Source organism: Zonotrichia leucophrys, chromosome 1, assembly GCF_028769735.1.
Source record: "Zonotrichia leucophrys gambelii isolate GWCS_2022_RI chromosome 1, RI_Zleu_2.0, whole genome shotgun sequence".
In the NCBI taxonomy this organism is placed as follows: domain Eukaryota; kingdom Metazoa; phylum Chordata; class Aves; order Passeriformes; family Passerellidae; genus Zonotrichia; species Zonotrichia leucophrys.
This window is the reverse complement of record NC_088169.1, coordinates 60,654,892-60,676,799: the sequence shown is the minus strand read 5'-3', so window position 1 is coordinate 60,676,799 and position 21,908 is coordinate 60,654,892. Positions and strand designations below refer to the sequence as shown.

The following is a 21,908-nucleotide window of genomic DNA, read 5'->3' as shown; positions in this document are numbered from 1 at the left end:
TACTGGAAAATGTTTACATTTTAAGAAAGAAAATTGAAAATTAAGGATGGAAACAACGAACCTTCTCATTGCTGCCATGTATTCAGATTAATGGTTATTTCCCAAATTAATCTAAATCATTCATCCAGTGTAATTTGGATGGCAGCAGGAAAGATGACTTTTTGTGTACCTAATTTTTTTCTTAACAGTTGTGGTAAGCTAATACATGAAGAAAAATAAATTAAGAGATATTTTTAAGACACAGACTACAAGACGGGCATATATCATAAGCAGTGCCATTCGAACAGTTGCAGAAGACAAAAAAAATCTCACAAGATAATTTTAAACAAAAATTACCAAATTCTCTAAAACCATGTCTCTAGCAGTCTCTCACAAGCACTTTGATCATTCTGATGAGGACTCCTTGGGGAATTTCCAACACTCACCTCCTTATTTTCTCAGGCAGGCACAAGAAAAGAGGTTTTGTTGAAGATGCCAGCATGTACTAAGCTTGTCAGGACGTTTCAGGCTTAACCCTTTGAAGACTCTGATTACCCTGAAGATAAAATATTCACAGAGTGGTTTACAGCAATAAATTAGGACACAAGCAAAGTTCTGAACCTTCTAAGCTAAAAGAATGAAAAATGTGTTGATCTGTTGCCACAGAAATATTAATTAAGCATCTCACAGTCCTGTAACAGCTTGGATGCTCTTCTCTTCCCAGTGCCTTTTAACTCCAATGGATTTAGCTGTGAACTCCAACTCTCTCATACATATTGCATAACATACTGTGAAGAGTTCAACAGGACACCCGAGTATTGCCTTTTCTCTTGACACAATTTCTCTGCTTTTACAACTTGGTTTCCATCGAGCCATTTTATAATTTCCCACAGAAACATCACGCGTCTCCTCTGAACTAAAACTTCCAGCAGAAGCAGATGGCTCTTTGTTATATTTCTGTCCATATTGATAGCACTTTCACAGCATCGTGTCTGATTTTGTGTGGTTATCAATCCAGTTGCAGCATCTGTTCACGGCACAATACTGTGGGGCAATAACCTGAAAATACGACCTTCTAAAGGTCTTGACTACTTGCTATTAAAGGTTACTGTTTATCTAAATTGAGACCTGATGCAGCTGGGTGAGACAACTGGGATTTTGCCAGCTTTCCAAAGGACTGAGTTTTGCCCTGTGTCTGGAAGCCAACCAGCAGCACACTGCACATACAGCAGCACGAATTATGGAGTATGTTTGAGTTACATTATACTTCAGTATCAACTTAAAAGTTGCTTTTAGATCAGCATAAAATCCAAGGGTTTTGCAAGCAGTAAATTGTGTTCCAAACCAAAGCAACCACAGATTACTTTCCTACAGGAGTTAAAAACTCAGCCAAAAGCAAGTTTAGCTCTTCTTCACTGCTTGATGATTTCTGGTAGGCAAGCCTTGTTCCATAGCCTCACAGCTAAGACTCCCCTTGCTGGTTTTTAACCACTTCCACCAGACAAGAATAAGAAGGCCAGAAGTCACATCAGGACAGCAGAAAAGGGTCAGAAGAGAAACTGAAGATGACATCTGCACTGCAAGACTTGACAAGGGACAGAAAAAAGGTAGAAACCAGCAATAGCCACAAGGAAAGTGTAGGAAGAGCCTCTGATTTAACTCAGAATGAGCTGAAGGTGGAGGCTGTAAAAAATAGGAGATTGGAATTGAGTGGGCTACAGGGGCAAATAGCAGAAAGAAGTACCACATTATCACACACTTTCTTTTCTCAATATTCATCTGATTTCTGGTTGAAGCACCAGAATTCCAAAAACCCAAGTCAAATGAGTTGCACAAGTGTTCTCTTTTGCCCTTTCTTAATTAAAAACAAACAAACCAACCCAAGTAAATGCACACAAAGCTCCCTCACGGTCCTACAAGCAGCAGCAATTTTCAGAGGGACAAAGACAATGCAGACTATATGTTCTGACTACATAAAGGTCCTAAGTTCAGTTTTTGCCATTTCTTTGGAAAGGTGCTGTGTGGTCACGGAATCGATAGCCAGTACCCTGACCACAGACATAGCCTCATGCTTGTCACTGTTGGTTCCCTTGCCCCTAGCAGTCACACGTTTCTTCATGGTTCGCCTCAACAGCAGGGGAAAGAGACAGGGTTTGATTAATATGGTGCTCAATAACCAGTAAGGTCAGTGATCTGGGTACATTTCTGCAGCCTTGGCATGACTCACTTTCCGTAGCCACCTTCCAATCGGAGCTCGGAGCAATCGCCAGCATGGAATTCAGTCACACCAGAAGCTCAGGCTAGGGACTGAGAGGAAGGTCTGACCAACAGCAGCAAGAGATGGAGTAGCACACATGTTGGGCGAAGACTATGGACTAGCTGGAGACTTAACTCTCAATTTAATACACCAAGGTTAAACAAAGTGCATGGATACTGTTCTGTGGTTGAATGAAACCAGCCAGAACCAGACTGCTGAATGAAAGAAAAATAAAGTCCAGGGCAGGAAGAAAAAAGCTCAGATTTATCTTCCACATGAATATCTTCTTTCCCTTTATGAAAATCTTTTCCTTGTTTCCAACTCACTACTTGCCTTTTTTTGAACATACAGTATTTGAAGACTAAGTTATTTACTTGCTTCAGTTAACATTTATTTTCCATGTGATTGACCATGAGGCATTACCCAAACAAAAAATCTTTGAAACAGATATGGCAATGAAACACAAGAATGCTCCTTTTGGAAGCAATCTCAAAATACTAAAGAAACCTCCTTTAAACAACCATTGCAAAAATAATCAAGGAGAGTTACTCACGCTTACTGGTTTTAATGTAACTTCAGCAAAAATATCCTAATTCTTGAAATGAAACCCAGCTGAGAATAGCAGACTCACAACTTATACATCAAAAGACAGCTACCTGCAACAGCCATACTTCTAAATCTTAGAAATGGCCCTATGCACATCACCTCTGCTCAGCATTACTATTTTAGGGTACTTGGCAACATGCTGTTTGGGGGATTTCACAAGATTCCAAAACACTTGAGGATAGTGAAGAAACTTGCAAAATGTCCTGCTTCATACATTTTCACTAGCAGAGTATTCTTGGATTTGTCCAGAAGACTAAAGCTGAGTTCTAAGCTAGTTTCCCAAATACTGGACAAAGCAACCTCAGTCCACACAGAAATACCAAGGCCACCTTACTAACCCAGCTTCCAGGCAAGATGGAGCTGACTGGTTCTTGCAGGCCCCTTGTGCTGCAAGTAGAGTCCATGTGACGCTTTACTGCATGCCAGTGGAACTGTGGGCTCACCTTTCAACACAAAGACAGTAAAGCAGGGTCCTCACCCCTTGCAGGACTCCAATTTAACTCTGTAAGAAGTATGCCATCTACTGATGCGCTTCTCACTACACCCTTCCTCACACAGCCACCGACCAAGACCGCTCTTAGCTGTGTTTGCTGAAAAGAAAAATAATATTCCATGAATTGACAAGAAACGACAGCACTCTCGAAGCCAGTGAAATGTGTTTTATTTTAAGCCACTGCTAAAACAAGGACAAATTTAGTGCAACCTGGAGTTCATAATCTGAAAACTGAATATAGTTAAGTTACTAAAGTGGTAAAACTTGTCACCATTATACAGTACAAGACCTTCATATTCATTGAGTACAGTTACATAAACATTTAGTTATTCAAACTGCTTTTGGTATACAATTGCATTACTAACTGGGCTGTGAATTACTGTAACACTGCACAAATAAGCAGCAGTTCCAGCAAATTATAATAAATTTTATTATTAAATACTGTTCAGACATTAGAACAAAGGCCCTCTAAAACTACAACACCAGCTATACAACAGGAATGTACAAAGATGATAGAAAATAAAGTGACTACAGTGGCTGGGCTCTGTACCTGCCTCTTCAGACTCAAGTACAGTAAATGCTTGACAGTAGTGGCTCTTGCTGAAAAGCCAAATGTCTTACAATAAAAATCATTCCTGAATCTTGTATTTTTCTTTGCAAATTGACTGTCTAGAACTACAGGGGTTTGCGCTGGTGTTTACTACTCACTGTGTTCCCATCTCCAACAATTTGTCTCTCTTCATAGAAAAGGTCCCAGACAAAGTTACATTAGAAAATGTAACACTAAAATCTGATACCATTTTTGAGAGACCTAATTAGTCTCGGAATGTGGGTTTCTGGGTTTTGGTTCGCTTTTTTCTAAAAAGCTTACACAATCTTCTAAAACTCAAGAACAAAGATACTACAGAAATTGCATTCACACACATTATCTGAGCTGCCTTTTCACATCCTTGTTTTGAGACAGCAAATCCTCTTTAATTTTCAAATATGGGCTTGAGTTTTGTTCAGTTTTTATTTTAAGGCTTTATGCATTCTTTGTATTATTTATGCACCCTGTTATGAATGCTTAAACTAGTTTTAAATATGGCCACTGCTAACTTGCTTTACAGAGGGACTGTTTCTCAAAGTGCTTTTTCTACAGAATCTTACAAAACATCAAAACACTTCCATTTTTTAAAACACCAAATGTATTTATGAAGTGTCTGGGTGATTTCTGAAACAGTAACATCCAAGGATATACTTTCCTCAACATAAAAATTAAATTACAAGGGTTACCATACAGCAAAAATGCAAGATGAATCAAACTCTACCTTATTATGTTTGTTTATAAAGCAGAGTTGTATGTTTTAAAGGGACCAGAATGTGGCCCTTCATGTTTTTAGAGTTTTCACTTACATTTCTGTATTTGTGGTCAGGAGTTTTAAACAAACTCAGTGAAAATGTAATTTAAGACTTGCATTAGCAAGGAACAACTTTCTCACTAATATGGCAGAGATCACCAGTTAGATACAGTCACAGTATGATTTTCAAGGATTATTAAAATTATTCCATTGTAATAATTTTGCCAGGCTAGAGTAATGCTTTTTAACTTTACACAGAAGGAGGAAAGTCAAGTCATTCTGAAGAAATTTAAAACAATTTGTGTAGAAAACTGGTTTGGGCTTTTTTGGCTTGTTTTCAGTAAAAATGAAGTATTTTATACTATTTTTCCCATGAAAATTTGGAAACTACGCTACTTTCCTCAGAGGATAATAAAACCATTTTTTCCTTAATGTAACACCAATCAATAGTTACACAACATATTTGATCCAGTCTGGAAACAGGATTCCATTTAAAAAAATATTTTTCAGTGCAACTGTTGTCCACTTAACTTTGTGAATAGTTGTAAGCTTTGTGAATGGCATGATCTTCTGCCTTTCTACAAGAAAGTAAATGAAATGAAAAAGCACTTCACTAAGTTTACAAAATCCACCATTTTGAATAAACGAGTTTAAGAAATGGCTGTTCCTGCAGCGTTTTTTGTTTGCTGTGTTTTGTGTTGTAGGTTTTTTAAATGTATGGTTTTGTATATTTGGAATACTTTCAATATCTTCCTCACTGTACAGAAACGCTTTACTATACTCTACTGTATCCTCATGTCCTGAAATTCCACTTGGTGAGAAAAATCTAGTCATGAGGCACTGCTTTTAACATTTTATTTCCTTGACATTTCAATTTTATAGGTAAATTTGTACAAGTATATTACTGCTGAGTTAAGGGGAAGGTGTTATAGCCAAGGAATTATTTCAAATTTTTGTCTAAAACAACATTGAAAATCAAACTTAAAAAAAGGGGGGGAAGGAATACAGGGGATTTGGGAGAGGAAGAAAAAATCCAGACAACCTTTGTACAATTCTTTAAAAATATTTGCTACTAGAACTACCTTCCAAATATAGGAATTAAATAACTTCCTCTGCCATGCTTTTGGCTCCAGAGAAAAGGAATTCCTGATGCCCGGATTGTATTACCTATAACAATACAAAAGACCTTGAAGTGGCTTTTGGTCTTTTTGCCACATACATTGACTTTACAATCAGTGAAATGATATATGAAGTGAGGAAATAAACTGAGCATAACAGAATTTTAATTTAGTGGTAGAAGTTTGCACCAGGAGTTCACAGCAGTGAGATCTCAAACACACACAGATAAACAAACCTGTGTCCATTCACATGCGTGAACACATGTATGTGCACATACAAAAACACGAAGAATCTTTGGCTCTGTGAGAAAGGTGAACTTCGTGAGATCCAAGGCAGAAACCCAGATGACAAAAGAGGACTAAAACCAACCATGCCTCTGCAAAGGGGCCAGTGGAATGCTCTCCTGAAACACCACGACACTGCAAGAACAGTGCTCTTGAATTTACCAGTGCAACACTTCGTAGCAATTCATGGGGTAGGGGTAATCAGAATTGTACATATGCCACTAAAAATCTGGAATAGATTTGGAGACCGTATCTCTCCTTGTTTGGGATCACAAAACTGTGTACTATAACAACAGTATATTTTTCTGCGAAAAAGCTATTAAGATTTTTTTGTTAATCCAAAATCAGTAATGCTCTATGATTATTTACCAAGTTTTAGGTGGCAACCTTGTAATCACCAGCATGTGCCTTTTTCTCTCAAAGGATATATAAAAAAACAAATCCCAAAAAACATTTTCAAACCACAGGATAAGTGAAGGTTCAGATTTCCCTTCGGACAGAAAGGCAGATCAGCAGCATTGGTGAGAAACCTGACAAGACTGCTAAAAATACTCAATTAAAAGTGCCTTTAAAAAAATTCAGTGAAGGTAGTTAACAAAAATGAAAAATCAATTTGCAAGAAATTTCCCCTTTACATTTTTACTAGCTTTCTTTGCTAAACACTTCCATGCTCACTGAGTAACAACATTGTCTTTATTCATAAAAAGGAAATTCATATGTGGCTCTTGGAAAGGAATTAAAACTATTCGAAAAGATGGCCAAAATCCTCAGAAATTTCTATCTTCTACTTTTAACACATCTGTGTGAGAGACTAATATACAAATTCTTTGACACAGAACTAGTGTCACAGAAGTATCTGCATACAAAAAGCCTCAGTAAAAAATTTAGCAATTTAAATCTGACTGGCAAGCTTCAGTAAACCTTGTTAAAGAATTACATATGAAATTATGCTCAACTTCAAACTCTGCCCTTCTACCAGAAGTTACCAGCTCTACAGCAGTCAACAAATTCATGCATCTGCACCTCAGCAATTTCAGAGCAGACTATCCCATCTTCACATAAATTTAAAACTGATAAGGGTGGCTATGAAGCCAGACTGTATTACAGGGCTGCTTGGGCAGGTCACAATTTTCTTCCTGGCAATGCTGGTCTTGGGCATGTAACACCTGGCCAAAATGAATATTACTTCCACTCTCTGCAGCAAGGTATTCCAGAGCAGCTTGTTGCTGAAATCAGTGCTCTTAGTCCTGCTGTGAATATAAAACACAAAGGAGTGGGAGAAAGCTATCCTGGCACAAGGGAATCCTGAATATCATGTCTGAGACTGTCTCCTGTGGACTATGATCATAGACAAGGGTTGTTCATAAATATCTCAGTGGTATGAACACAGCAGTAAATACAATTTATGCGTGGGTGGACAACACCGATTATGGACTGAATAAACATACCATGTGCACAGTATCACAAAGCACAGCACAGCTATTTTGACTTTCACCTCAAAGTCTTTTAACGCTGACTATTACTTAAACATTCACTAGCTGAATTTTACTTTACACATCTGTGTTCCTTCTATCTCCTTTCAGAAGAGGAATGAAGTGAAGAGTGTCGCATCTTTGGATTTTTCAGACATTTTCCAGAAGCCAACTGACCAGAGATTTACTCGGAGCTTGCTCTCCATCCGATGCCGTCTCTATCATTTCACAATATTTCAGCACTGCTTGCAAGAGATCTCCAACTTTCCAATCTCTTTCTCTCAGTCTTCTGGAAAGCTGAAGGGGAAACAGGGGAACACAAAATATTTTGACTAGGCCATGCTGATTAAGTTACAGAAGTTATTCTTGAAACATTAGGTCACAAGAGATCAGTTGTAATGAGTTAATCGTTATTCCCACATCTATAAAAACAAAAACTTCCGCAAGAATCGAGCACTTTTTTTTAGGGCAGTCTTCACAAAACTTTCTTCTGGAGGGAGCACCATTTTCAAATTATGTTGTGCCACAGGTATGAGGACTGTGGTTCATCAAGACTGCAGAAAACAGGAAATTCTGAACACAAGATTAAGACATTTGCCACCCCTCCCATGCCAATAATGCATGTATAAAAAGACAAAACTCTGTCTTAATAAAAGGATGTGGATTTTCCTTTCACAACATATAGTGTGGTTGGGGTGGCACAGACACTACCCTCAATGAAAACAGTTTCTTCAGTGTTGGGAAATTATAACATCTTGGGGAGGAGGAAAAGGTGATGATTAAGTTAAACTACCACTCAGGAGCAGAGATCAGTGTAGTTGAAAACATTTCTTTCCCCCCAGGACCCAAAGGAAAAAATCTTCCATTGCTGATGTGTCAAGCTCAGCTATATGTGCAAGAAAGCCTACCCTAAGGAAAGAATGAATTTGACAGCTTGCCCAGGAGTAAAAACCTAACAAGTTTTAGTTTAAATAAATAAACAAATACCCACACAAACTAAGTATTCTCTGTAGCTTTCTGGACACCTGTCAGTGCTGAATTTTTTAAACACAATTTAGACACCCTACTTATTCCCTGGAGCTGTAAATTTTTAACCCTTTTTATAGTCCCTACCAAGACATTCCATATATTAAGTTTAAAAAAAGTAATACACAGTGTTCAGGGAAATATTTTTCACAGCTACAAAATTAAAAATTCATATAGTTTCTACTGTGAGACCTGTCAGATTGCAATATAAAGTTCTAAAAAAAATAAAAAGGAAGACAATCTTTCCCTGCTTCTTTACCTAGCTGATGTTCCATCTGCAACAAGGCAGGTGACAGGACTGACAGAAAGAACATGGCTATAAAAACATGTATCAAACAATTAACTTCTTGAGAAAAACATTAACCTGAACATGCAAAAAATCCTCTCTAATCCTGAGCATAATTTATTCTGAACACTGGCAACTTTTCTCAGTAGAAATTAAGGACATCTTTTCTATATAAGAAGAGACTGAAATCTGTAGTTATTTCTGTGAATTTCAAAGCAGAGCACAGGAAGTAGGAGCTTTGTATTCTACAACATGCAATTTTGTAAATGATGTTTGTTGGCTTATAAAAGAATGGTCTTTTTTCTTTCCTCTGCCAGAGGAAAGTGTGGCTAATGTCCAAATACCTACTTCAGCAAATGAAATATAAAACTTTGGTCTAAATAAGTCTTCCACTACAGTAAAACTACAGAACTGGCACCTAAATTTTAATTTTATGTTTAATCTCACTATTTCTTTAGATGACCAATCTGTTTCTTCCTGCCAGACAAGTGAAATATTAGAGTTTACTCAAAATAAGACTCTTCAACAGGTAAGTAAGGTCTCATCAAAAATGGAATACATATGATTTTTTAATCCAGGCACTAGCATATCCACATTGTCAGGCATCTCACAGAAGTCAAGATCTATTCTAATTTACTGATTTCTTGTTATCCTCCTAACAAATATATTTTGTTACATACATAGGTACTTAAAGTCTTTCTGCCTTGCTGAGCACAACAAGCACCCTTAAGTAAAAGTTCATACCCAGCTGCTGCAAGCAACAGACACCCTGCCTGGTACACGCTAGGAGCCCGTCTGCCTTTTCTGCAGCCACATCACAGCGGCGGCTCAGCACCCTGCTGCGCTCAGCTAACACGAGCCTTTGCTCCCTTCCAGGGCTCACGCACTGCCGACGGAGCACACGGCTGTTTCCGAGGAGCTCTAAGGCCCGCCGGGCTGCCCAGAGGCCGGGCTGGGCGACGCCCGAGGGTCCCCGGGAGACGCCGCGGGACCAGCAGCGGCCACGGCTCCTGCTGGGCTGCAGCGCCCCCTGCAGGGCCGCGCTGCGCTCTGCAGCAGTCGGGAATGACCGCTTCCAATCGAATTCCGTCTGGAACGGAGAACAGTCCCATTGGGAAGTGGGATGGAATGAAAAACAGGCAATCATTCTCTGCCTCCGGGACGGGAAACAAAATTTCAATTTATTTTAACATTACTGCATCTGGACAACTAAAAATAATCTATAAAACTAACTGAGACAATTAACTACTTAGCATTTTCAGGAGTGCATGACTACTGCCTGCCAGAAGGTCTTACCTTCAGGTGTCAACTCAGAATCAATTTATAACTGAAGTGTCAAGTAGAAAAATATTATCATTTTTTAAGAGGGCACACATAACAGACACTGCTATTTTCCAAAGTGCTCTTCTCTTATTAATGTCATCTTATTAAAGCAGCTGGAGTCGTGGTCAGATACACAGCCAGCTAATATATATATATATATATATATATATATATCTTCCCTGTGTGTCCTGGAGCATTGGCTCAAATCTCAGCACCACAGCTCTGCAGTCTCTTTACTCAGAGCTGGCCAAAGAACAAGGGACTCACGGAAAAACTTTTAAAAGAGGCACCTGCCATCTCTTTTGTGTCTTTCACATTATATTGTTAGATAAATGTGTCTCAGGTACACAGAAAATAAATTATTATTAACACTTGTGGGTCCTACCACTATTCTACCCAAGTATTTGCAACAAGATTGATCAACTATTGAAACAGATGAACAGATCTTCAAGAGAAGGCAAAAGATTTCATGAGGTCAGAATGACTGTTTTCCCTAACCCAAACTCATTGAAAAAACCTTCAAAAACCTCCAGAGAATGCTCAGCCAAGCAAGTGAGAACAGAAAAAGTGATGTATTTTCTTCTTTGTGTTAAGGCACTTATAAATGGTAACAAAGAAGAAGCATTCATATAAGGAGTAAACCAAATAATTTCAAATAGCACAGAAATGGAGAAAAGTATTCTCAAACTGCCTTCCAGTTTACGGAAGCACCAAGTCCACTCTGTCAGAACTAATGTACAGCCAAATATATTCTTGAAATAATTCTAAAGCAAACATACCAAGCTCCAGAAAAGGAGCATAGGGCATATATTTCTATATGCCAAAACAATCTTTCCAAACTTTCTGAGTTATTTAAAATAAGAATGCAAAACTTCCTACTCTCAAAATCCAATATACACATTCCACACAGTTACATAGGCAGAAAAACACTCCAAAATTATCATTCTCTTTGTGTGTGAGGAAGGCAGGAGCCTCTCTTGGGAGAATGCAGACCAGGTACAATCTGGACTGGCCTCTAAGCACCTTTCACAAGTCTCCAGTAACTAAGCACCATCAGTGCACACATCCATCCAGCTCTGGGAGTCTGCTTTGTCATACTGACCTTTACCTCCCACTAACTCCACTTTTCTCCTGACACGATGATGTAAGCTTTGGAAAGCCCCAGGCTGAAGAGTCAATATTAAATTTCACAACCAAGAGCAAGCTTTTTCTTCCTTAATATCCTGGTAAGTACAGTAAGTCATTTTTGCCAAGATCTTAATTGTTAAAATGGTATTAATGGTATCATGCTAGCATTTTTTCACATTATCAGGTCACAAAATACAAATATTTTATAATTATTATTCCTATGAATCTCATCATTAGAGACAATTCCTATATATCTATTAAGTTAGCCTTTCCATTACAAGGTAATGTTAAAGTAATTTCTTGGTTGATTAAAAAATAAAAGTTTAACGTAAGAAAATCCACATTGTCATGTGTAGTTTGCTGTGCAGCCATGAAAGAAAAGGTTTTATGATTTTATTGGAATAGTAAGTTTCTCTCATGTGTTTCTGATGGAAATACTCAGGACAGCATGCATACCAAAATACTGAGCCTTTCCAAAGACACGCAAATTGCTAATACCCAGTTCTTTGAAAGTCTGATTAATCAAATGAAAGTAAAGGCACCAAAGAATAAAAGAATCTTATTGAGAGTTCTTTTTAGGAGTTTTGGTTTTAGTAGCTTACAGAATAAAGACATAACATTTACTTCAAAACTAAACTTCTTTCTCACAAGAAAATGCATCTGTGAAAAAACCCCAACAAAACATAAACAAACAAAAAAACCCCACAAACCAAAACAACCCTAAGCAGAACACATGAAGTTAGAAAAAAATTTGCATGACCAAGTTCTTGTAAAGATTCATTTTATAAACAATTAAATACTAAGTAAAAAATGCTTCAATTAATCTAATTTTCACCAAACAGAAATTATGTAATTGCATCCTTTTTGGAGTTAAACACTTGTAAGTGGAGAAGTGAAAAAATCAGCTTTGATGCATACTGATTTATGTATGGTATATACACAGGCGAAACATGCTGCCCCACTTTGACCTCTCAGGATTTAAATAATGATTTTCCTCAGCAGTGAACAGCAAATGAAGTAACAGCTGCTGGTAAATCACAGCAAACGGAAGCCAAGGAAATCCTTCCCCTTTCCCACCACCCATCGGGCCCGAGGACTTACAAAGACGAATTCCCTTGCAGTGGTGTCGCGGAAGTGAAGGTCAGACACCTCTGTTTCAGAAGCTGCCAGCCACTGGAGGGCTGCTCTGAGCTGTGGGTCCACTAGATTTGGTTCCAGATCAGTATTCATTATTGATAAAGTCTTTCGCACTTGCTCCAAACCTAACATTAAATATAAAACAAGCAAATCTATAGCTTCAAATTGTTTCAAAAAAAATCTCTGTAGTTCACTGTTTATAGACTGTATTATCTTAAAAACCCCTTAATTTAGTGTTCACAGATAATATGAAAGGAAAAAAATAGATTGGTCGCAAGTGTTTCAGAACTTTCCCATTAGGAAGTACTGTTTATCCCATTTACAACCACGTGCAAACATAGCTACATATTAAAAGATACATAAACTATAATTATATTCCAAATGACAAGAAATTTAGCATAGACTTTCATTGCTGTTCATTAAACAGCAATGGCTCTCACATGGTCCATCAGCTCCTTCCATTTCAAGCTGCTATTTTTTGCTATGCCTTCATTTAACTCATTTTAAGAAGTATGTATTTCTGAATTCTTTCCTGAACTGATCAGATGGCCTCTCGAACTTTTCCAAAATATACTGCTGGTTTACTGAGGCATATCCAGTTTGCAACATTTCTTTTACAGCAAAAGCTCCAAAAATTTGTACAGCATTGGAAGAGTAGTTGTATTAATAACACTTAGGAACTACAGTATTGTCAACCTCTGTTCCCAAGCTGAGTTTCTGTATCCAGCTACCACAGAGATCCTTTATCACAATCCCAGAAACAACTAGGCACATATGTAGTGCTCTCCAAGCTGGAGTCACTGCTTCCAGACTACTGAACTTGACTCTAGAAACATGGAATATATCAACAACAAAAACATTTATTCATGTTGACTTTAGCTCAATCTCAATACTCTTCCAACTAAGGTTATGAAAATTGAGGTACACAAGGTATTCATTCCCAAGCGGCAAAGTCAAGCAAGTTGAAACAGATTCCCCCAGAAGTAAAAGCAAGAGAAAATTAACTAGCAAAACTGTCAAACAGTCCTTTCAGTGGATAACAGATTATTTGTCTAGGAGCCCCAAAATTTAACTTCCTTATAGGAGAAAGAACACTTTCTTAAAAGATTATGACAGTGGGTGGAAAGCATTGTGGTAACATTGCTGGGAAATTTTGGTACATTTTTTAGTATTATAAAATAGATGTATCTTTGATAATAAGGCTTTGATTCAAATTCTTTGGTGACCAAGGCACAGTCAGCTTAGAAAAAGCCAGACATTTCCAGGTATGACATGAACAGAACTTCCAAATGTACAACACCAGGTACAAAGTGTTCTACCTAGCACGCTGTTTAAAGAGTCCTACAACTACACAATAGAAAGAGCCTTCTCAAAACAATAGTGAGAAGGTGAGGAACTTACACTGGAAAAATTTCACAAGAAAATACAGTATAAAGCAGGCTGTTGCACTAGAGACAGTAGGTGACACCCAAACCATGTAAAGAAAAAATCCCATCACTATCCTAACTGAGAAATTTGAATATTTGAGATGCCAGAACTTTTAAAGCTGAGACCAAAAAAAGCAAATTAAAACCTACATAGTAGAAAATATTTTAATAACAATTATTCTAAGGAAAAAATACTCATTAATATAGCTTATATAACTTTATTTTCTTATATCCTTAGAGTCACATCTCATTTAATACAATTAAGAGATGTTGGTTACTTAGATACATTTTCCAAGAGCTTTAAAAGAGAGAAAAAAAACCTCCAAACCAACCAACACATCTTTCTGCTTACACTAAGACTACTTGAAGATGTGCAACAACGCAGAGTATCATCTGTAAGGAAGTAGCAGACCTTCCTGGAAACACTTATTTTATCTTCAGAACACACCCAACATAAAGAAGACCTCTGTTACAACATCAGCTCATCTTAAAACCATCTTCACACACTGTGTATTGGCTGTTCTCATTTCAGTTAACAAACTCTGGTGCATCAATCACACTGGAACCAGACCACAGGGATCTTCTAACAAACCACAAAGTTGTAACAAGATTCTGGATAGACCTTATGTTATACTTCACTAAGAAGAGAGGGAAAGTAGCAAATGCATCAAATGCAAGATTTTTATTATTTTTATGACTCTCTTCCAAGATTAATGTGCCCAGTTTGAGTAACTTCTTCAGCATTTTGAAGGCAGCCATGCAGATGCATTGCCATGGCTCCTTAACAAATATTTTTCCTAAAAGTTAAGCTCTGCCTACAAATTCACACTTTCAACAAGCTGATCAAAGTTCCCTACCTTATGTTATTAAATTTATGTAAGCATCAGTAAGTAACTAGCACTTCCCAAAGGCTGCAAATTTCAGTGTATTAAGAGGATTATGTAGGGCTTTAATTGAAAATTCTGACGCTTGACTGTCATTGATCATGATGAATAGAGATGATAGAGTTGTCACCTGATTTTGCAGACTATAAAGGCAAAGAATTAACAAAAAAATTAATGTACAGTGCACAGGACAAGAACAGTAGCATATGCAGGAAGTGACATTACCTTCTACAGCATCCTTAGAATCTTCATCTTTATCTTCTGTTCCATCACTGTATTTTAATTAAGAAAACAAAAATATGAATACAATCCAATATATGCAGTAAATGTAGTAAATTCTAAAACTGTAATGGAGGTTGAACAACAACAAAATCATAAAAGAATTAAGGAGTGATCATGAAAAGCAGCTTTGCTTCTCACACCATTTCATGTTGTAAACAGACTTATCATCAACATCACAAGATTTTCTCTTAGGAAAAGAAGAGAGAAGAGAGAAATGAGAAAGGTGTTAAAGGTGCTCCTTATTGATTTTAATAGTTTTGCTTCATATGTGAAAAGGTTCAGCCACCTTATGTCACAGATATGAATAGCTGTAGATAAGCCTAAGTGGTCTATAAAAACCAATTACTATGCAATTCTGAAAGTTTACACAAGCTAAAGGGAAAAAAACCCCAGAAATCCTGTAGGAAGCAAGCTCTAGTCTGCATGAAAAAAAAAAGTAAATCTAAAGACTTATAAAACTGCAGGCAAGAACATGCAAAAAAGGGACCCTTTTGCAAGCAAAATACATTAATCAGTTTTAGCACAGAAAAATTTAATCATTCAGGGTGGATTAATTAATGAAAAAATCATATTGTGATTAGGTGAGAAGAGTGTGAATAATGTATCAGCATAAAAAATGTACTGTATTTTTATTTTCAAAAATGATGATTTCATGCATTAATTATGAGGAACCCATCTGGTTTATATTTCTCAACTCAACCAACCTGTCTGATGTTGGAAAGGATAAATTCTCCTCATACATATCCCCTTCTAAACCAAGACTGCTCCAGCTACTGCTGTTACCATTACTGCCAGGAGAAGAAGAGAAGACAGCTGAACTAGAAAAGAACAATAGCTCAAACTAGAACCTTCATTTTCCTTACAACTCTTTTGTCAAGACATTTAACGCAAGAGCACTGAAACTTTCTAGGTTTACTGGAACAAACATGGCTTTCAGTGCCATCCAGAGCAGCAATGTGCACAATAATGCAAAACTAGCAGGTTTCAGTACACTGGTGAAAGTATTAATTTGTACTCATTAATTTTTCAGATCAGTGCTAGCAGCAATTCTGTCCTCAGGTCTAAGCACAATGCTTTAATATTTCTAAAAGCTAACAATTTCAAAAGGATTACTCATCAGAAAATAGATTACATCTGTATTATTTGCTTAAGGAACAGCTAACAGTTAATAAAATTATGCATTGTGAAGACAACTTCACAATATAAAATCCTTCCATCTCACTCCAAAAACCCAGTAATGGTCTCCAACAACCTGATGAGAAGGAATTCCTAGAGTAAAGAATTGGTTTTTTTCATTTTTAATATTGTTCTCTAAGTTGATCTTTTAAAATAGTAGGTTTTTAAATCTATGAAAACAATACTGAAGAGATTACTTCATTTACAGTTCACAAAAACTCTGCACTTATTCTGTGACTACATTCAACCCAATGCATGGAACTGAAAAAACTGAGCATGTTCTTACACTCAATTATTTCAGTCATTATAAATAGCACAGTTTCAATATGTACAACACTGAGCAACTCATATGATTAAATCTCATTCCCCCACTTCATACCACCCCCAAAGGATGTCTGGAAGCCTTCCAAGAACAGGACTTCCAAATATCCAGCATTCTTCAAGAAAGCAGACTGCCTACTAGAGATGGCATGAGAAGCTGTGGAGTAACTGCAGAGAAGAATTGCTGCAGGAAGATGCTTTCTCCACCTAAGTTTTATGTGACTGTTGAAGGTGATTTCCACTCATGGCAAACAGCAGAATCGGGGAAGAAAACATTTCAAGAGACAGACATTGATCTCTTTCAAGTGTTTGCCAGTAACATTATCACCTATCAGTGTCTCTTGCTCTCCAGCATGCCTGCTTGGATCCCAATTTCCAAACAATGAACAGCAGGTTAGCAAGTCTACAAAATAAACACACTCAAGTAACATGAAAAAAGTTTAAGAAGTTGCAAGTGCAACTTGTACATTCAGTACATTACTGTTTATTTAGACTACATGTCCAAAGAAAATTCAAAGAGTTCTCTTGTTATGCTAACAAGAAAAAAGAAAAAAGGAAATTAAAGAGCAGAAGCTTCTGAAGAAACCAATTTGCAGAGAATGCAAACCTGGTCTAAAAAAACGCTTCTCGAGCTACTGTGTGAGACTATCACACTTTATATGAAATATTAAATTTGGCTTTAAATCGTTAAATTACAGGTATAAAAAAGTTAATATAGGCTATTGATATTAATACTTTACACTCACAGTGCCTCCTTCACTGGAAGTTACAAATGCAGAACAAAAATAGAAGTAAAAGCTGTGCTGGTCCACAAACTAAAGGATAAAGAACTTGTCATCTAACAGAGTAACCTCTGCACACTACTGTTCTGATTAGGTAAGAGACAATGCACTTTAAAGAGGTCAATCCTCGTCTGAAATAATCATATATATTGAGCCATATGATTGCAGTGAGGTATGAGAAAGAGATGAGACCTTTTCCTAATTAACAGCCAAATTGGCAGTCTATTAAATAAACTCTGTAACCACAAAACAAGCAATAAACAGACAAAGACATTATAATGCCTCTGTAATTGTTCATGCAGCTCTTCAACAAGAGCCAGCAGAAGAATAACAAAAAAAGCAAGAGGCTTCTGCTCTGAGTTATAACCCAACCTGGATGCTGGATGGAAAGCCTATATCTATGCCTATGCTTATACCTACAAACCAACTAGAGAGAAAGCTTAAGAACTTTCTAATTCTAAATTTAAGTCACCAGATTTAGGCATGAAAAGCAGAAGACACAAGCACTTCCTTGCATAACTAACTAGCAAGTTCTCTAAATACTTTTCATCTTAATGGAGCTGCCCACAGGATGCAGTGAATTAATTTCTTGTGTTGCTTTGCTTGTGCTTGGCTTTGCTTTACCTGTTAAACTGTCTTTATTTCAACCCATGAGTGTTCTCACCTACACTCTTCCAACTCTCACCCCCATCGCACCTTGGCAGGAGTGACTGAATGCTGGGTGGGGCTTAGTTGTCAGCAGGGGTTAAACCACAACAGGGTATTATCACTGAGTCTCTGCTTGTTACAGGTCTTCCCCTGGCTATCTTTTTTTACAAAAGGCAACAACCCCAGATTCTTGCTTCCACCTGATAAAGCTCAGCAACACAGACGAACACACGTGCTGTTACCAAGCCACAATTAGTTCTGTAAAACTAGCTGATCAATTTGCACATGCCTGTTTCCTCCATTAACACTTTACTATCCAAATTATGTCTCCCCTTCTATAACTAACATGTTAACTTCAGGTCTTTCCTCTTCTAATGAGCCACAGATTTTCTTTCAAATTATAAAAATTACCTTCTTTTCATTTACGTCTGTTTTGGGAATGATAAATCACAAATACAACACAGGCACTACTGGTCCAGAATTTTTTTATACATTTTCCCTTTATCATTAGCTATATTTTATTGTGTAACTGCCAAAATAGTGAATATTCTCCCTTATACTCAGATTTTCATAATCATTTTCACTTGCATCATCATTTTCATAAGAGATGATGTTTTACTAAAATAACTCAGTTATTTTAGAGTTAATGCATTCTTTTACAAATTTATTAAGGTGCATGAGTGATAAATTGTAGTAGTGGTTTGATTAAATTATTTAGTTATGCAAAACATGAAAAATACTGCAAACATTTAAATGAGCAGTTTCACATTGGTACCAAATAACCTAGTTGGATATTACATAAGCAAGCATGTCTCACATACTTTCTTTAATCGCAGCAATGATGGAAGTACTAACTAAAGAAAAAAATCTCTCTCCCATTTCTGCTACTCTTCAACAGAAATGCTGAACTTTTTCATATCAGTCACAAAAAACTAAGTTTATTCATTCCTCATACATTCCTTCTATAGAAGCTGGGGCCACAACTCTCAGTATAATTCTCCCTGGAAACAGGCAGAGACATTGCAAATTTTAGAACTGCCATTCTAATCTTTGTTAGCTATCAATCAGCCAGGAACAGTACAGTGAGAAGCTCTGTAGAAAACATAACTAACTTGAACAGGTAAGTTCCAATATTACACACCTGCAATTCTACAGTTGGCAGTATATAAATACTCCACCAATGTCAGTCAGAGCAGCTTAAAAATTCCAGTTCCAAAAAAGACAAAAATAGCTGTAAAAGCTCAGCATGCAAATTAAGCTATTACTTTTTTTCAAAAAGAAATGAATTTGTAGAAAACATTTTCTCAAGGATTAGGTTTTAATATTTTAGAGCACAACTTATAAACTTTATTCTCAAGCTTTATTTTGCACAAGGTAGTTGTTTTTAAAATGCTTCCATCTTTTGCTAATACTTAAATTTTGTATGTACAGTTTTACTTGATGTGATTCCCTGGCATCAATGACAATGCACTCTCCATATATTTTACAGAGTATGAACATTCATGGCCAACAACATTTTGTAAGAAAAAAAAATCATGATATTAGAGCCATCTTTAATAAAAAAGTCATTGTGTGTTAAAGACAAAAATAATCTCTTCTCCCCTAAACCCCAGGAGAAATATCACTTGATGACAAGTTATTTGATGTCAAGGTAACTGTTTAACTATACTAACATCTTTATAATTACCTGTCACTTAGGTGAAGAAAACTGCTGCTCTCATCAGGATGTTCATCTTCAAAACTTAGATTGGACCAACTCCCAGTGCTATCATCACCAATACTAAGACTCATCTGCTGGCTAACAACAGATTCAACAGAGTGAAATCCTTCTCTTCCAACAGAGCTAAACAAAAATTTAAGACAAAAACATCACTGCATTTCATGCTGATCTGTGTTTAGTTCATTCACAGCAATTTAACCCCATTCCAAAGACATTAAATTTCATAGGAAAAGAAAAGGTGGGGAATCCCCTAATTTGTGCCCTATTCTGAACACAAGAAATAGTGCAACCAAATTAATCTGAAACATCAACAGGCTTACATCAGGGATTGCTATGTGGAATTCTTTCATTAGAAATCAAAGAGAGTGGTACAAAGAATTCTCTCGTTTGGAATATTATTTGCTATGAAGCACAGAAGGCACTGTAGCCTTGCAGCCTGTGTATCAAGGTACACTTGCCAAGCAGAACACTTACCATTTCTGAACTTGTTCACCCTAGAACAGTTTGGCCATTTTCCCTGTCCTGCCTTCAGTAATAGCACTTAAGTAGTCTGCTACTGAGGGCAAAGTGCTTAAGTATAAACTGGTGACTAAAATATTAGGATTCCATTTTTTAGAAAGTTTTCTGCAAAAAAAAGATTTGTTTTTCTCCTTCAAGAAAGTGTAGCAATGCATGACTTGTAAAGAATTTTTCCCCTCAGGAAGTAAGTTTAATTTTTTTATCCAAAAACCAATCAAGCAACCATACCCCACAGAAGTTAATCTTTAGAAGACATTTAAAAAAATTCATTTTAAAAAGTCTGAATTCCTTATTAAAAAACCAACCAAACAAAAAACCTTACAAAATAAGAACATGCAGTTATGAACTAACTTTCATGTGCACACTGTGATTATCTATATATATGTATATATGAAGCAGTAGGAAGTTCAAGAAAAATGATCAGCCTACTCCCATATAGCAAGCAGCCACAGTAACAGTCACTATTTAGAAAGGCAACCTTAACCACATCATTCCTAACACTTTGCTCCAGTGAGCACGAATTTGCACAAATATGTTCCTGAACTGGAACTCATCAGGGTAATAAAAAAGGTAATTTTTCTCATTTTTATTTACAGTTATACCAGCACCAGTTGTCTACATCACACAAGGCAGTTTCTCAAGGATCATATGCATTACATACCGCATGCTAGATGACGACAGAAGAAATATTTATAAATTCTGTCACAGCAAAATTCTAATAACGCTTCCTTGCCCCAAACTTAATAACAAACAGTATATCTTTGAATCCTGCATTTTGTTGTTGGCATATTCTAATTAGAATTTTTAAATAAAAGTGTCATCTTTGATACCATAGGTACAGAAAAACATCACCACATGACTTTTTTCCTTAGTCACACATCAAGTAAAGACTCAACCCTGTTGTGCAAAGACCAACAATATACTCAAGACCACTTTTATGCTCTTAGTATTTATGTGTTTCATATCAAACCTTGAAAAATTTAGTTCAGTCCTACTGTAAAAATTACTTCAAAATGAAAAAAAAAAGGGTACGGATTGCTAAAGATTTCACAATGGTCACAGCACAATCAGTTTGAGGAAACAGTTGTTTGCAACAGATTTACTGTGGAACATATTTCCTATTTATAAGCCTAATAAAGGAAACAGTATGTTACTCTTTGCTAAATACACAAGAATTTCAAAGTCAATCCCCTCGTTATTGTATTACTATTTTATAAGCTAAAGTGTAGTTTAGTAAGTTGCTTTTTCTTAAAGTAACAGGTTATTTTTCTTTTGCTTTTTTTCCTAGTAGTAAAGACACTATCCCAACACAGCCATAATAAAAAATGAAGTCTTCATACAACAAAGCAATGGCTCATTTGACCAGCATCAGATGTTGAAGAGGAAGTATGAACGGGGAACACACTTGGATTCTGTCATGGCTCATAGATCAACAAAACCTGTAAGGACTAGTATGTACAACTGTAGGTACTGTTTTTGAAGTCGAAACAAAAAGTTCCACTTATTAGTCACCTACTAGAACATATGTGCTGACGTACATAGTATCCTTGGTTTCAACCTCATATAGGTGGAAAAAAGCTTTTTTTCCCTAGTTCTGAGTGATTTACCCAGAAGAACAAAAAGAAAGCATTCAGAACACAAAGTGTATCTTTCTAAGAAAATATATCTAACATTCCTTCTGAGCACATATTTGTATTAA

At 36.7% G+C, this 21,908-nt stretch overlaps 1 protein-coding gene across 7 annotated transcripts in view; it reads right to left on the bottom strand.

Moving 5' to 3' along the window:
- Positions 1-3,486: 3,486 nt before the first annotated feature.
- The window catches only part of AKAP11 (A-kinase anchoring protein 11), a 44,321-nt gene continuing 25,899 nt past the window's right edge, over positions 3,487-21,908 (bottom strand). For 2 of the 7 annotated variants that reach the window (XM_064714229.1, XM_064714239.1), the window contains exons 8-12: positions 19,658-19,813; positions 15,748-15,861; positions 14,987-15,033; positions 12,415-12,575; positions 3,487-7,847 (exon numbers count right to left, since the gene is read on the bottom strand). In XM_064714229.1, coding sequence (XP_064570299.1) covers positions 7,701-7,847; positions 12,415-12,575; positions 14,987-15,033; positions 15,748-15,861; positions 19,658-19,813 — 625 coding nt within the window. In that variant the 3' untranslated portion in view covers positions 3,487-7,700. The remainder of the gene's footprint in view (positions 7,848-12,414; positions 12,576-14,986; positions 15,034-15,747; positions 15,862-19,657; positions 19,814-21,908) is intronic. The other 5 variants (XM_064714249.1, XM_064714260.1, XM_064714270.1 and 2 more) reach the window with 5 other exon arrangements.